Raw genomic sequence first — 13,673 nt, forward strand, 5'->3', positions numbered from 1 at the left:
GATATGACTGATAGATTTGAGATATCAAAAGGTGTGAGACAAGGATGCCCACTTTCCCCACTTCTCTTTATACTGTCATTGGAGCCACTTTTTAAAAAAAATGAGGGAAAATCGGGAGATAAAAGGATTGAAGATAAAAAATGAAGAGTATAAATTGCAAGCTGTTGCAGATGATATGGTTTTTATAATAGAGGAACCTCTAAAATCAGGCCCTAAATTGATTAAAAAAATAGAAGAATTTGGCGCAGTGGCGGATCTAAAAATTAATAAAAATAAATCTAAATTGCTAACTAAAAATCTTACAAAAAAACAAGAGATGGAATTAGAAAATAGTATGAATATTCAAATAACTAAAAAAATAAAATACCTAGGGATTTGGCTAACAGCAAGAGGTTCCTCAATCAAAAAGGACAATTATGATAAATTAATACTGTAAATTGGAAAAGATCTGGAAAATTGGAAAAATCTACAAATTTCATTGATGGGAAGAGTGGCGACAATAAAAATGAACATCCTGCCGAAAATTCTATTCTTCTTCCAGGTTATACCGATAAGACTAGAAACAAGCTTTTTTGATTCATTAAACAGATTGATCTCAAAATTTATATGGCAAGGGAGAAAACCTAGAATTTGATTAAAAACTTTACAAGATACCAGGACAGAGGAGGAGTAGCCCTTCCCGAATGGGAGATTTATTATCAAGCAGCATGCCTAACATGGTTAAAGGAATGGATGGACTTGGGAAATAAAAGAATGTTAACAATTGAAGGCCACAATTTACAGGTAGGATGGCATGCATTCTTATGAGGTGAAAAACATAAAACCCATGGATACTTTAGAAGACATATAATTAGGAATTCATTATTATTAATTTGGAATAAAATCAAAAAGCAACATTATATGAAAATACCATTTTGGATTTCGCCAAATGAAACATTAATACATCCAAACTTAATAGACTGGACCAAAATAATTAGATACAGGAATATATTAAACAATTTGGGAAAATTAAAAACAAAACAAGAATTGGAACAGGAGTTGAATAGGGAAGTTGAATGGTGGACGTATTTACAAGTAAGATCAAAATATATATAGAAGATATATAAAGACAAATGATGTACAATTGGAGCAAAATGAATTGGATAAAATTGTATATGGGATGGAACAAAAACTAATTAGTAAAATATATAAATTCTTATTACGTATAAAATGGAAGAGGAAATAGTGAAAGATACTATGATTAAATGGGCAAGGAATTTCAACCACACAGTAGAATTAGAGAAGTGGGAAAAGATGTGGCGAATAAATATGAAATTGACAATATCAACGGCATACAAGGAAAACCAGATGAAAATGTTCCACAGATGGCATCTACTGCCAGCTAGAATAGCAAAGATGTTGCCTAGTAATTCACCGAAATGCTGGAAGTGTAAAAATAACTATGGAACATACATCTCTTGTGGACTTGCCCAGTGGCGAAGAAATTCTGAGCCGAAGTCAAAAAGTGGCTAGAGAAAATAAAACAGAAATCAATAAAGGGAGAACCAGAGACATTCTTATTAGGGATTCCCATAGAAAATTACACAAAGGAAATACAATATTTAATACTACACATACTAACAGCAGCCCGCATAGTCTATGCACAAAATTGGAAGAAGGAAAATTCACCAACAGAAGAAGAGTTAATTAAAAAATTTTAGAGTGCGCAGAGATGGACAAACTGACAAAAGAACTCAAGGAGAAAGGGGATACAGAATATTATAAAGTTTGGCATAGATGGTATGAGTGGTTGGAAAACAGGAAAAATGAGAAAGAGGAATAAAGGAGAGAGAAAGAAATATTAAAAGGTCAATGTAAAATGTAGACAAAATAAAGAAGATGGACAGCAATATGGAGTAGGATAAAGTTAAAATATGTGTAAAAAGTAAATATTAAGAAAGGATCACTACAAAAGAGCTGTAAAAAGAGTTTATGTATATAAATGCTGTATGTTTTGTGTCTTGTTTTAATGTGTTTACAATAAAAAACTTTTTATAAAAAAAGAAAGGTAAAATGCAAAAAAACCCTAGTGCCTAAGAACCGCACTAGGGTTTTTATCCACAATGAACTTGCTTGGTTGCCCTGCCCCAGTCAGGGACTCACCCGATTACTTCTTTTTCTTCAAGAAGCAGTCTGAGAGCGCCCAGCTTCCCAGAGGACCAAAGGGGTCAATTTCAAAAGCCTCCCTCTATCCTGGGTGATTTCTTCTGGCTTAGACAGCTCTCTAAGACTTAAACTGTGCAAAGTCTGTAGGGGAGCAAAATGTTCCCTTTACTGTCAAAGGTGAGGATCCCGCCAGAAATCATGTGCATTTCATTCTCAACTGTTTTGAAATCTTGAAATTGTCTTGAAAAATCACCATACTGTGCACCTAACATGGATGAGTACTCACAGAAGTGATCAACTGATGATGTGGCTTCTTTTAGTGTTGAGAGATGGGTGAGAATGTTGACTTCCATTTGGCTTGAAAAAAACTGCAGCTTTCTCATGAAAGCCTTCACCAAGGTGTACATTTTATGTACAAAAAAGCCCTTATGTTGCAGTTTGGTATTTATTTCATTAGTGCAGTCACAGCACCAGGTAATCCAAAATCTGCCATCCAGTCTGCATCTGAGAGCTCTGGGATGTCATTTCCTTTCGTCTCACAGAACTCTTGAATCTCTGCTCCCAGTCCCATACTTTGCCCAGGTTGAGCCATCTATATCATAGCCTATGTCACAATGTTCAATCTCATCCTCCTCCAAAAGTGCAACAAATTGTCTTGATTCAATGTTCTTGCCGTAATGATGTTAATTATTTTAGTTACATCAATAACAATAGTTAATGTTTAACACTGACTTACACAGCTCCTGATGTAAAAATATCAATTTCTTTCAGGATTGATTTCAGCCACTTGATCCTGCATCTACTTCAAAAGTCTGACAGTTTTCCTCATCAGATTTGGATAACCATTCATTGTAACACCTGCCAGTTTGTCTCACTTCAATATCAGTTTGTTCCAGCATGCATTTATCTCTGTGAACGAATTACTCCCTGTCGACCCTTTCATTGACTGCATTGCTGCCAGCTCTTCTGTAATCTTAAAATTCTTTGTTATCCACATACAAAGACATCCTTCTAGTTATGATTCATCTGGAGATGGGCACATTCTCAAATGCCTCTTTTTTCTTGGGAAATATTACTGCTGCAGAGCCCACCAAATACTCTTTGGTGCACACTCACATTTTCAGTGCTGGGTGAAACGGTAGGTAAATTATGTGAATCCAACCCCTGAGCATATCCAAAAATTTACCCAAACTATCATTGTCTCTTTTACCTGTTCATCTTCCATTTTAGCCTTAATAGGAAATTATATAGTATTTAAATTAACTTTTCATCCACCGCTAACAGTATTTGATCAAATGTTGTTTGCTCTTTATAGAACCCCTAAGTCTTAACATCTTTCTCAAATCTCAATTGCATTTGCGGCCAATATGCTAAATCAGCACCCTGTTTCTGTAGCTCTTGTTTAGTTTTTAGAAGAGAGCATGCGCAAGATGGCGGTCGCGTGGTGAAGCGCTGCGGTGAGATGGAGGACTTTTCGGGGCCTTAGGGGGTACTACAGGGGAGCTCGACCATCAGCAACCCCTGGTTCAGTCAGATGGGTCTGGGGCAAGGGTTTTGAGACCTTCCTTGCCCCTGGATGTTCCCGGAGCCGGAAACGGCAAGGGAGAGTGGAAATTGTGCCACTCCGACGCTGCCGACGCTGCCGAGAGCTGCCAAGAGTTGCCGGGGGCCGAGAGCCGAGAGCGGAGGCCCTGCTGGAGGGGAGCGGAGAGCAGAGCTGAGGCATGGTGGCTTATCGGGCAAGAACCGAGAGAGGAGAGCTGAGAATGGAAGCGCTGCTGGAGTGGAGAAGGGTGAGAAAAGAGAGCAGAGCAGCGCAGAGAGCGGAGATATGGTGGCTTATCATCGCAGCGGCGGGTTCAGTCAGTGGAGCTCGGGGCGAGGGTTTTTTAAGACCTCCCTCACCCCTGGATAAGCCCAGAGGCATTGGCAGAGAAGATGAAGATGAAGGAGGAAGAATGGCTTTGGGGCAGTGAGTGGTGGCAGCCCGTTGAATTTCCACCTAACCCACTCAGAAACTGAGAGGAGTATAAACGGGTCTTGGGATTGGAGAAGAGAGACCCCCCCCTCGGAATATCTTGGCGGCTGCAGAGGACCTGGAGGCCTCCTGTGACATTTAATGGAGGCTGGGGTCTGGAAGAACTGAGGAAAATAGAGCTGGTGGGTGACAGAGGGTTTTTCCCTCGTATGGATACCAGCCCTTCCCCCCCACCCCCGGGTACTGTGTCCACCTAAATGGGCTCATTATTTGCCCTAACTTTTTTTTTTTATTATTATTTTTTTTTAACATTTTATATTTTAAATTACTAACATTACAAACAACATGTACAATATTTCACCCTGTGCTGTACATAAGAAAGGAAGATTTGGTTCTTCGGATATATCCTCATGATCGCCAAAATCCACGTTCTCGGGGTACAGGTACCGAAGCATCCAATTTTCCCAGCGCATAGTCCACAAATGGTTTCCAAATTTTCCAGAAAATGTCTTCTTTATAGTCACCATTTCTAATTTTAATATCACATGTCATTTTATCATTTAAAGCTAATTTCCACATTTCACAATACCATTCTTCTATTCTAAAATTCACATCTAATTTCCAATATCTGGCTATTATAATTCTACCCATTATAATCATAATTCTAATCAATTCTTTCTCATATTTTGTTGGTTCTATTTCCTTAATTAGCAACAGTAATATAGTTTCTGGTCTCAATATTATTGCTTTCCCCATCATTTCAAATATCATTTTTCCAAAAGATTTTTCATAAATTTGCATACCCTTTATGTACATTTTATTTGAGTCTTCAGATTTCTGATGGGTTTCTTGCAAAAATAATATATCTGGTAAATCTCTTTTAATTTTAAGTTCCAATCGTCTTCTCTTGATCTGATTCCCTGTACCCTTCACATTCCATGTCATTATTTTTATTAAACCCATTTAAACTGTAACTTTTTTAATCCTTTCCCCTCCTCTTCCTTTCTGTGCCCAGATCCCAGCACCAATCTCCCACATTCCAAACAAACATAGAAGAAAAAAAAACAATAAAAAAAAACAAAAAAGGACAAAAAAAACATCAAACATTGAATAACAAACAATATTCGTCCCCCACATCCTCAATTGGTTTCCGCCTCTATAAAGAGAGTGGGGGAGAGGGGACGTGCCAATGGTCGGGTCACTTCTTTCGGGTAGTCTACTTAAATTCATCTCTCAGAGAAAAGGGTGGTAATTTCTCCCCGCACTCAGCTTCCTGCAATTCTTTTTCAAGATCCTTGAATTTCTTATCCGCTCCATCTCCCATTATATCATCACGATTTTTCTTTTGTTCAACCATCGCAGGTGAGATTTCCTTCCGCTTTAGTCCTTTAGGATCTTGTCCTCCAGCAGCCCCTTTTTCTTCTGGTGTTGATGTTTTTGCAGGGGGCCTTTGGAGGGCTGAATTTCGATCGTTGCAGCCCTGGCCCAGCTGGAGGAGTGTTGGGGCTCTCTGTTGAGGGGTCTCCGGCTTCTGTGAGTGTCCTTGAGGCTCGCGGAGACCGTAGGACGGCGAGAGCGGCCCGAAGGAGGAGGGGCGGCAGCAGACTCTCTTGGCGAAGGTAGCAGAGCCAGGATGACGGCGTCAGCGCCGCGACGGTGGCGGCGGTGCAGCACCCTCGCCGGGATCCTCGCCAGCCCAATCTGCCCTGGACATGTACTAGGGGCGGAGGGGGGGGCGAGGTGAGGGCGGGGAGGCTGGCAGCGGCGGCGACGGCGGTGCTGGCGGCGTGGAAATGGCGGCTGCCGGGTCAAGGAAGAAGCTGCCACAGTTTGGAGCGTGGGAGCGTCGGAGAGGTTGGCAGTTGCTGGCTTGCTTTGTTGGATCTCCTGGGCGACCGTGGGGCGTTATTTGGCCCCTTGGTCATCCCAGAGGCCTCCATGAGGATTTATGGAGGCTGGGCGAGGCTGGACGAGGCAAGCAGCATGGTCCCAAGGAAGATCCGGGAGGGGTTGGGGAGAGCTGGACTATGACTGAGGGGTTTTCCCCCCTATGGCATTGTTGCCTCTGCTCTCCTTTTTCACCCCCATCCCCCTGAATGTGGTGATGCCATGCCGTGTATGCCTGCTGAACAATCATCTCCGGGTCTAGATGCCATCTTGACCTCCCCGGAGGTAATGACGGTTATGATCTCCGCTGTCTGAGCCTGTCTGGACTATGTGGACTGACCTGACCCCATTCTTCCCCTCCGTTGAATGGAGGTTTACATCTGGGGATTCAAGTCTTGGTGGAGTGGGTCTATAGCTGCTGTCTCAACTCCGGCTTTTTGGACGATCGTGGTTGACCAGCCCCCGTGAGAGGAGGGCTGGGTCACCCTCTGCCGGACCGAAACAGCATTTTACTCCCGCCATTGCCGTGAGAGGGCACTGAGGTCTCACATGCTCCATTGGAACTCTATTGAAGCCTGGCATTTCACTCCTTCTGACTGTGATAACATCAAATTGGCCCCTGGTTATTGGCCATGGACTATCACCTCCCTTTGATCTTTGATGTACTCGGTGAATGACCTTCGTGCCCTGCGAGACTCCCCCCTCTCGCAGGTCTGGCCCTCTTCGTTATCGAGGGCCTATCTTGATGACGGGCGTTGGAGCCCCGAGAGATGGCATGCGGCTAAGAAGAGTTTGAGGGGTTTTTTAAGTGGGTTTTTTAGTGAGTTTTTAACAAAAATTTTAAGGGGTTCGGGGGGGATTAGGGTGGGTTCTGGGGGAAATCCACCAGGTTCAAGACCAGCCTTAGCGAAGGGCTGCGACATTAGGGACGTAGAACCGGAGGTCGGGGAGGGGGTTGGAGTTCGATTTGAAGAGGGCTGTTCCATCAGCATAGTGAGTGGGAGGGGCAGATATGGCGGAAGCTGGGGACCATATCATGTGCGGGGAATGCGCACTCGCTATCTTAGAGCGATTGCGCATTCCGGTCCCCAATGCTTTTCTTGTTCACCAGGTTGTTCAGATTCTCAGGGCCAGAGCCTCCGGCTGATGTTGTGCAACGCCAGGTCCGTTGTTAATAAAGCCCCCCTCATTCACGATCTTATTCAGGAGGGGGAGGCGGACCTGGCGGGCATTACGGAGACCTGGTTGGGCCAGGAGGGGGGAGTCCCCCTCGTGGATATATGCCCACCAGGCTTCCATGCATTTCATCAGCCGAGGGCTCAGGGCAGGGGCGGGGGGGTGGCGGTTATTATAAAGGAAGGTCTGGATCCAAGGGAGACCACTGTTCCACAGATAGCCGGATGTGAGTCCCTCTTTGTGAAGTGGGGTCGTGGAGTACAGATGGGCCTGTTGGTCACGTACCTGGCTCCCTGCCACGTGGCAACGGCCCTGCCCGAGCTCCTTAACGTTATAGCCGAGGTGGCGGTGGGCACCCCCAGACTTGCCATCATGGGGGATTTCAACCTGCCATCTATCGGTGAAACGTCTGAGGTGGCTCGAGAGTTCATGGCTTCCATGACGGCCATGGACCTTACTCAGTTAATTCATGACCCCACTCACACAGGAGGACACACTCTGGACTTAGTTTTTGTCTCTGGTCAGTGGTTGAGTGGCCTTGATATAGGGGATATAGCCATCGAACCCTTGTCATGGTCTGACCACTCGCTCCTTCGACTGGACTTTCTAACCGCTGCACCCTGCCGCAGGGAGGCGGGACCGACCAGGTGGTTCCGCCCCAGGCGCCTGATGGACCCTGATAGGTTCCAGATGAAGCTTGGGCCATTTCCTGAGATTCTGGCTCATGACTCGGCTGAAGACCTGGTGGCCGCCTGGGATAGTGCGGCTGCCGGGGCTTTGGACCGAGTCGTGCCTTTGCGGCCTCTGACCCGGCACCGAACTCACCTAGCTCCTTGGTTTTCCGAGGAGCTTAGGGAGATGAAGCACCGGAAAAGACGCCTGGAGAGTAGTTGGAGGACCAGCCGCTCCGAACCTGACCGAACACTGGTGAGGTCTCATATTAAGACCTACCTAGTGGCGATAAAAGCGGCGAAAACTAGCTATTTTGCCGCTCTTATCGCGTCATCAGATAATCGCCCGGCCGCCCTGTTTAGGGTGACCCGCTCCCTCCTCCATCTGGAAGTGCGGGATGACCCCTTGCAGGGTCAAGCTGAGGATTTTGTGCAGTATCTGTATGACAAAATCGCTCAGATTCGGGAAGGGCTGGCCTCTGACTGGGTATGTCCAGACGGGATGACTGAGGCAGGTCTTGAGAGTGTTATCTGGGGGGAGTTCGATCCTGTGGCTCCCGAGGGCATGGACAGGGTCCTGGGACGGCTGAACGCGACCACATGTTTATTGGACCCGTGTCCCTCCTGGTTGGTACTGGCTTCCCGGGAGGTGACACGAGGCTGGCTCCAGAAGATTGTTAACGCTTCTTTGAGTGAGGGGGTCCTGCCGGCCGCTTTGAAAGAAGCGGTGGTGAGGCCCCTCCTCAAGAAGCCTTCTCTGGATCCGGCTGTTTTGGCTAACTATCATCCAGTCTCCAACCTTCGCTTCATTGCGAAGGTTGTTGAGAGTGTGGTGGCGCAACAGCTTCCCCGGTACCTGGATGAAGCTGTCTATCTAGACCCGCTCCAGTCCGGCTTCCGGCCTGGGCACAGCACGGAAACGGCATTGGTCGCATTGGTGGATGATCTCTGGAGGGCCCGGGATAGGGGTTGCTCCTCTATCCTGGTCCTGTTAGACCTCTCAGCGGCTTTGGTATCATGTTGCACCGGTTGGCGGGGTTGGGGGTGGGAGGCACCGTTTTGCGGTGGTTCTCCTCCTACCTCTCTGACCGGTCGCAATCTGTGTTGACAGGGGGGCAGCGGTCGACCCCGAGGCACCTTGCTTGTGGGGTGCCACAAGGGTCGGTCCTCTCGCCCCTTCTGTTCAACATTTATGTAAAGCCGCTGGGTGAGATCATCCATGGCTTCGGGGTGGAGTTCCATCAGTACGCTGATGACACCCAGCTGTACATCTCCACCCCAGGCCACCCCAATGATGCCCTTAAAGTGATGTCCCAGTGCCTGGAGGCCGTGCGGGCCTGGATGGGGAGAAACAGGCTCCAACTCAACCCCTCCAAGACCGAGTGGCTGTGGCTTCCGGCGTCCCGATATAGCCAGCTGACGCCATCGCTGGCTATTGGGGGCGAATCACTCGCCCCCACGGAGAGGGCTCGTAACTTGGGCGTCCTCCTGGACGCACGGCTGTCGTTAGAAGATCATTTGGCGGCCGTGGCCAGGGGGGCTTTTTATCAGGTTCGCCTGATACGCCAGTTGCGCCCCTTTCTAGATCGGGACTCCCTACGCACAGTCACTCAGGCACTCGTCACTTCCCGCCTGGACTACTGCAACGCTCTCTATATGGGGCTCCCCCTGGGGTGCACCCGGAGGCTCCAGCTGGTCCAGAACGCGGCCGCGCGGGGGATTTTGGGGGCGACGAGGCGCTCCCATGTGACACCTCTCCTGCGCGAGGTGCACTGGCTCCCGGTGGTCTTCCGGGTGCGCTTCAAGGTGTTGGTGACCACCTTTAAAGCGCTCCATGGCTTAGGGCCGGGGTACTTACGAGACCGCCTTCTGCCACCAATAGCCTCCCACCGGCCAGTACGCTCCCACAGAGTGGGCCTCCTCAGGGTGCCGTCCGCCAGACAATGCCGGCTGGCGACTCCCAGGGGGAGAGCCTTCTCTGTGGCAGCGCCCGCCCTCTGGAACAACCTCCCCCCAGAGCTACGTACAATAACAGACCTCCAGATTTTTCGTCGGGCCCTAAAAACCCATTTATTTCAACTAGCTGGGCTGGCTTGAGTCAAATTTTAAACGGATTTTAAATTGGAATGTTTTAATTACGGCCAAAATTATTTAATTATTTTAAACAGTTTTTAGATTTTGTGTGTTTTGTATGTATGTCTTGTTTTTACTTTGGCTGTTCACCGCCCTGAGTCCTACATTGGAGAAGGGCGGTATAGAAATTTAAACAAATAAATAAATAAATAAAAATATGTTCCACCCATCTTGAGCATTTGATCTTTTATCTCTGTTACGTCCTCATACTTTACAATCAATCCAAGTTCGTGTAAGTATAACACTGCATCTGTTTCCAAAGTAATTATTTGCATTCTTCCTTTATAAAAAATTTTTAGTTGCTGTGGCGGTCTCCAGTTATATTTAATTCCATTGTCTCTCAGAACCTTTGTGATTGGTTTCAAAAAAAATCTCCACGCCCTTTCTTCTCTTGATATATCCGGAAAGACTTGAATAATTTTCTCCTCAAATTTCAAAGCTTCACCCATCTCTCTCACTTTCACCATCACTTCCAATTTGTCACTAAGATTTGCAAATCTGACAAGTACATTTCTATTTAAGCCGTTTTGTCTTTTAAACCCAATTCTAAAAACACTTGCCAGATTTGTTGCTGTAAATGTGATTTGTGTATCCAAGTCATTGAGCCATTTTAAAACTCGTTGTTTTAAATTGTCCACTTTTTCTTCTTGAATTCCACGAATAACCAGATTATATTTCCTCGCTTCTTCTTCCAAAAGACAAATTTTTTTATCTTGTTGTTCATTTTTAAAAAAGATTTCTCCAATTTGCCGATCTATCTTTGCATCATGTGTATGAATCTGCTCAATTTCATCTTTAATTATTGTCATTTCTGCTGTTTGCTTTGCAAAATTTTCATTCATTTCTTGCTTCATTCTTTTAATTTCCAATGTCATATTATCCATACTATCTGACAGTCCTGATATCTTTTCACTAATTTTGGTTAAGGCCACAGCAACTTGTTGCATTTCTAAAGATTGTTGGGTCGCCATTTTTTAATAAGTTTTAATTATCCACTTTTGCCAAGAGGGTCTGTAATGAAGATTAAGGGACAGCAATCCAATATTGAAGCTGAGACAGCTTATTATTGCACTCAAAAGGGCCAGCAATAAAAGTTTATAGTTCTCAATTCAGCTTATGCAATTTCCCTAAAAAAAAAAAGCTAACATCCGTTGGAAGGCACTGCCCAGAAATACGTTTTGCCGCTTCAACTCAGGCACTTTCAGAAAAAAAAGATCAACTTAAAGTTCACATATTCTTCCAAGAGAGAGAGAAAAAAAAACCCCTTTGATGTTCCGTGCCTTTATCTCACAGCAAAAACAAACACAGATCGCAGTAATAATGAGAACAAAGACAGCTATTTACTCCAAATATGCAATCGCGACTGCCTATCTGGTCACCCCTCGCTCCTTCCACTTTCCCACGCTATGAAAAGCTTCAAAATTTGAGTCGTTCAGGGTGACCTACCGATTCCAAAGTCCAGTCTGCTTGGGCAGTAGCTCTTCCGATACAATTTATAAAATTTTGGTCCTTATCAGTGCATTTCAAACACTTTAATCCACATTTATCTTCCGTAAAATGCCCTGCGAAGTGGAGAAAACGTCCTCACACCACCACGGCCATAACCACGCCCACCCATTATTTGCCCTAACTGAGGGAGTTCTCTCTCTCCCCCCCTTTCTTCCCCTTTTCCCTTCTTCCCCCTCCCTTCTTCCCCCCCTTTTTTCATCGGTACTTACTCGGATGTGATCTTGAGTATAAGACTATGCCAAGGATTTTCCATCTTTGCCCGTGATGTGACTCACTGACTGACTGATAGACTGATAAACTCTTCCTCTGACCATGGGTCAGCCAATTGATGCAACTGTTGAGGGGTCCTCTATTACATCATGAGTCTCGTCTGTCGGAGAAGTTTTTTCGATCTACGGCCCCCTGGGGGCCTTGCCGTGAGAGGGCGGGCCAGAGGCTGTTCCCATTGGATGAGATAATCAGGACCCTCCTACTGTCGTGGGAGGACAGTAGAGATACCAATAGTACATCAATGAACAAATGGCTGTGTTACATCTTTTGTGAAGTCCCCTGTTTGAGCTCCGTGCCTCCATCACTACATCTTGGAGATGTACACGGCAGTGGATCTTCTTGTGCTGTGAGATTCCCCCCTCTCGCAGATGTGGCCCTCCTCACTATCAAGGGCCCACCTCAAGGACAGGTTTTGGGACTGAGAGAGGTGGCATGTGAAAACTAGGGGATTGAGGGGTTTTCTATTGAAATTTTTAGTCAAATTTTTAAGGGGTCACAGGGAGGGGGAGGGTCAGATTGGAATTTGGGCTGTGGGTATGGGGGATAACCCACAAGGGGGAGGGTCGGGTCTGGCAGTGAAGCGTGGCATGGGGGGTGGGGGACCCGGGGTCGAGGGGGGGGTTAGAGCTTGTCTGGATAGGTTTCTGAACATCAGTACTGTAGGTGGGAGGGGTAGATATGGCGGAAGCAGGGAGCCATATGGTGTTAGGGGATTGCACACTAGCTGTTTACGAGCGGTGGTGTGCTCTGGCCCCCAAGGCTCTACTCGCTCCTCAGGTTGCATAGACCCTCAGGACCCAGGCCTCCAGCTGATGTTGTGCAATGCCAGGTCCGTAGTAAACAAAGCCCCCCTCATTTGTGATCTTGTTCAGGAGGGGGGTGCAGACCTGGCAGGTGTTACGGAGACCTGGTTGGGCCAGGAGGGGGGGTTCCCCTCGTTGAAATGTGCCCACCAGGTTTCCAAGCATTCCATCAGCTGAGGTCACAGGGAAGGGGCGGGGGGGGGGGGTAGCGGTTATTATTAAAGAAGGTCTGAGACCGAGGGAGGCCACTGTTCCTCAGACGGCCGGCTGTGAATCCCTTTTTGTGAAATGGGGTCATGGGGTTCAGATGGGTTTGCTGATCACGTACCTGGCTCCCTGCCACGTGGCAACAGCCCTGCCTGAGCTACTCAACGTCATCGCCGTGGTGGCGGTTGATACCCCTAGGCTTATGGTCATGGGGGATTTCAACCTGCCGTCCGTGGGTGAGACGTCTGAGGTGGCTCGGGAGTTCATGGCTTCCATGACAGCTATGGACCTGACCCAGTTAATTCATGGCCCTACCCACACAGGGGGAAACATGCTGGCTCTGGTTTTTGTCTCTGGACAGTGGTTAAGGGATCTTGAGATAGGGGATATAGTTACCGAACCGTTGTCATGGTCAGATCGCTCTCTCCTTCATCTCAACTTTCGAACCGCTGCACCCCGCCGCAGGGAGGCAGAGCCGGTAAGATGGTTCCGCCCCAGGCACCTGATGGAACCTGACAGATTCCAGATGGAGCTTGGGCCATTTCCTGAGGCTCTGGCACACGCCTCGACTGGAGACCTAGTGGCTGCCTGGGATAGGGCGGCTGCTGGAGCTCTGGATCGGGTCGTGCCTTTGTGGCCTCTGACCCGGCGCCGATCTCAATTGGAAGTTGAAGCGCCAGAAAAGATGCCTAGAGAGTAGTTGGAGGGCCAGTCTTTCTTAATCTGACCGGACACTAGTAAGATCCCATATTAGGAATTACTTAGTGGCGGGGTTTCCGGTTCCGGTCATCGTGACAGCAAGATGGATTTGGAGTTAGCTCCTGTCACGATCTTGCCAATCTCTTAGCCTGGGCGGCTTTGTTTTGCCGGCGGCGGCCCCGGAGAGGCAGCCGC

General features: G+C 47.0%; 1 protein-coding gene across 1 annotated transcript; it reads right to left on the reverse strand.

Annotated features, from left to right (window-relative positions):
* Positions 1–5,200: 5,200 nt before the first annotated feature.
* LOC148116650 (uncharacterized) lies at positions 5,201–11,100 on the reverse strand. The gene is made up of 2 exons (XM_087882204.1): positions 10,144–11,100; positions 5,201–5,562 (listed from the first exon to the last, which is right to left on the reverse strand). Exons 1-2 carry the CDS (start codon positions 10,959–10,961, stop codon positions 5,340–5,342), a joined length of 1,041 nt encoding a protein of 346 aa, XP_087738330.1. The 5' UTR covers positions 10,962–11,100; the 3' UTR covers positions 5,201–5,339.
* Positions 11,101–13,673: the final 2,573 nt, after the last annotated feature.

This window comes from Pantherophis guttatus, chromosome 1 (genome assembly GCF_059756535.1).
Source record: "Pantherophis guttatus breed Tessera chromosome 1, ASM5975653v1, whole genome shotgun sequence".
Taxonomy (NCBI): Eukaryota; Metazoa; Chordata; class Lepidosauria; order Squamata; family Colubridae; genus Pantherophis; species Pantherophis guttatus.

Bases quoted from the DNA above. Each gene is read 5' to 3' on its own strand.
- LOC148116650 (XM_087882204.1), bottom strand. From the start codon at position 10,961: ATGGCGACCCAACAATCTTTAGAAATGCAACAAGTTGCTGTGGCCTTA. The intron at 5,563-10,143 runs TTATTTATTTAT...AAGGCCCCCTGC, and splicing joins AAGATGGGTGGAACATATTT to AAAAACATCAACACCAGAAG.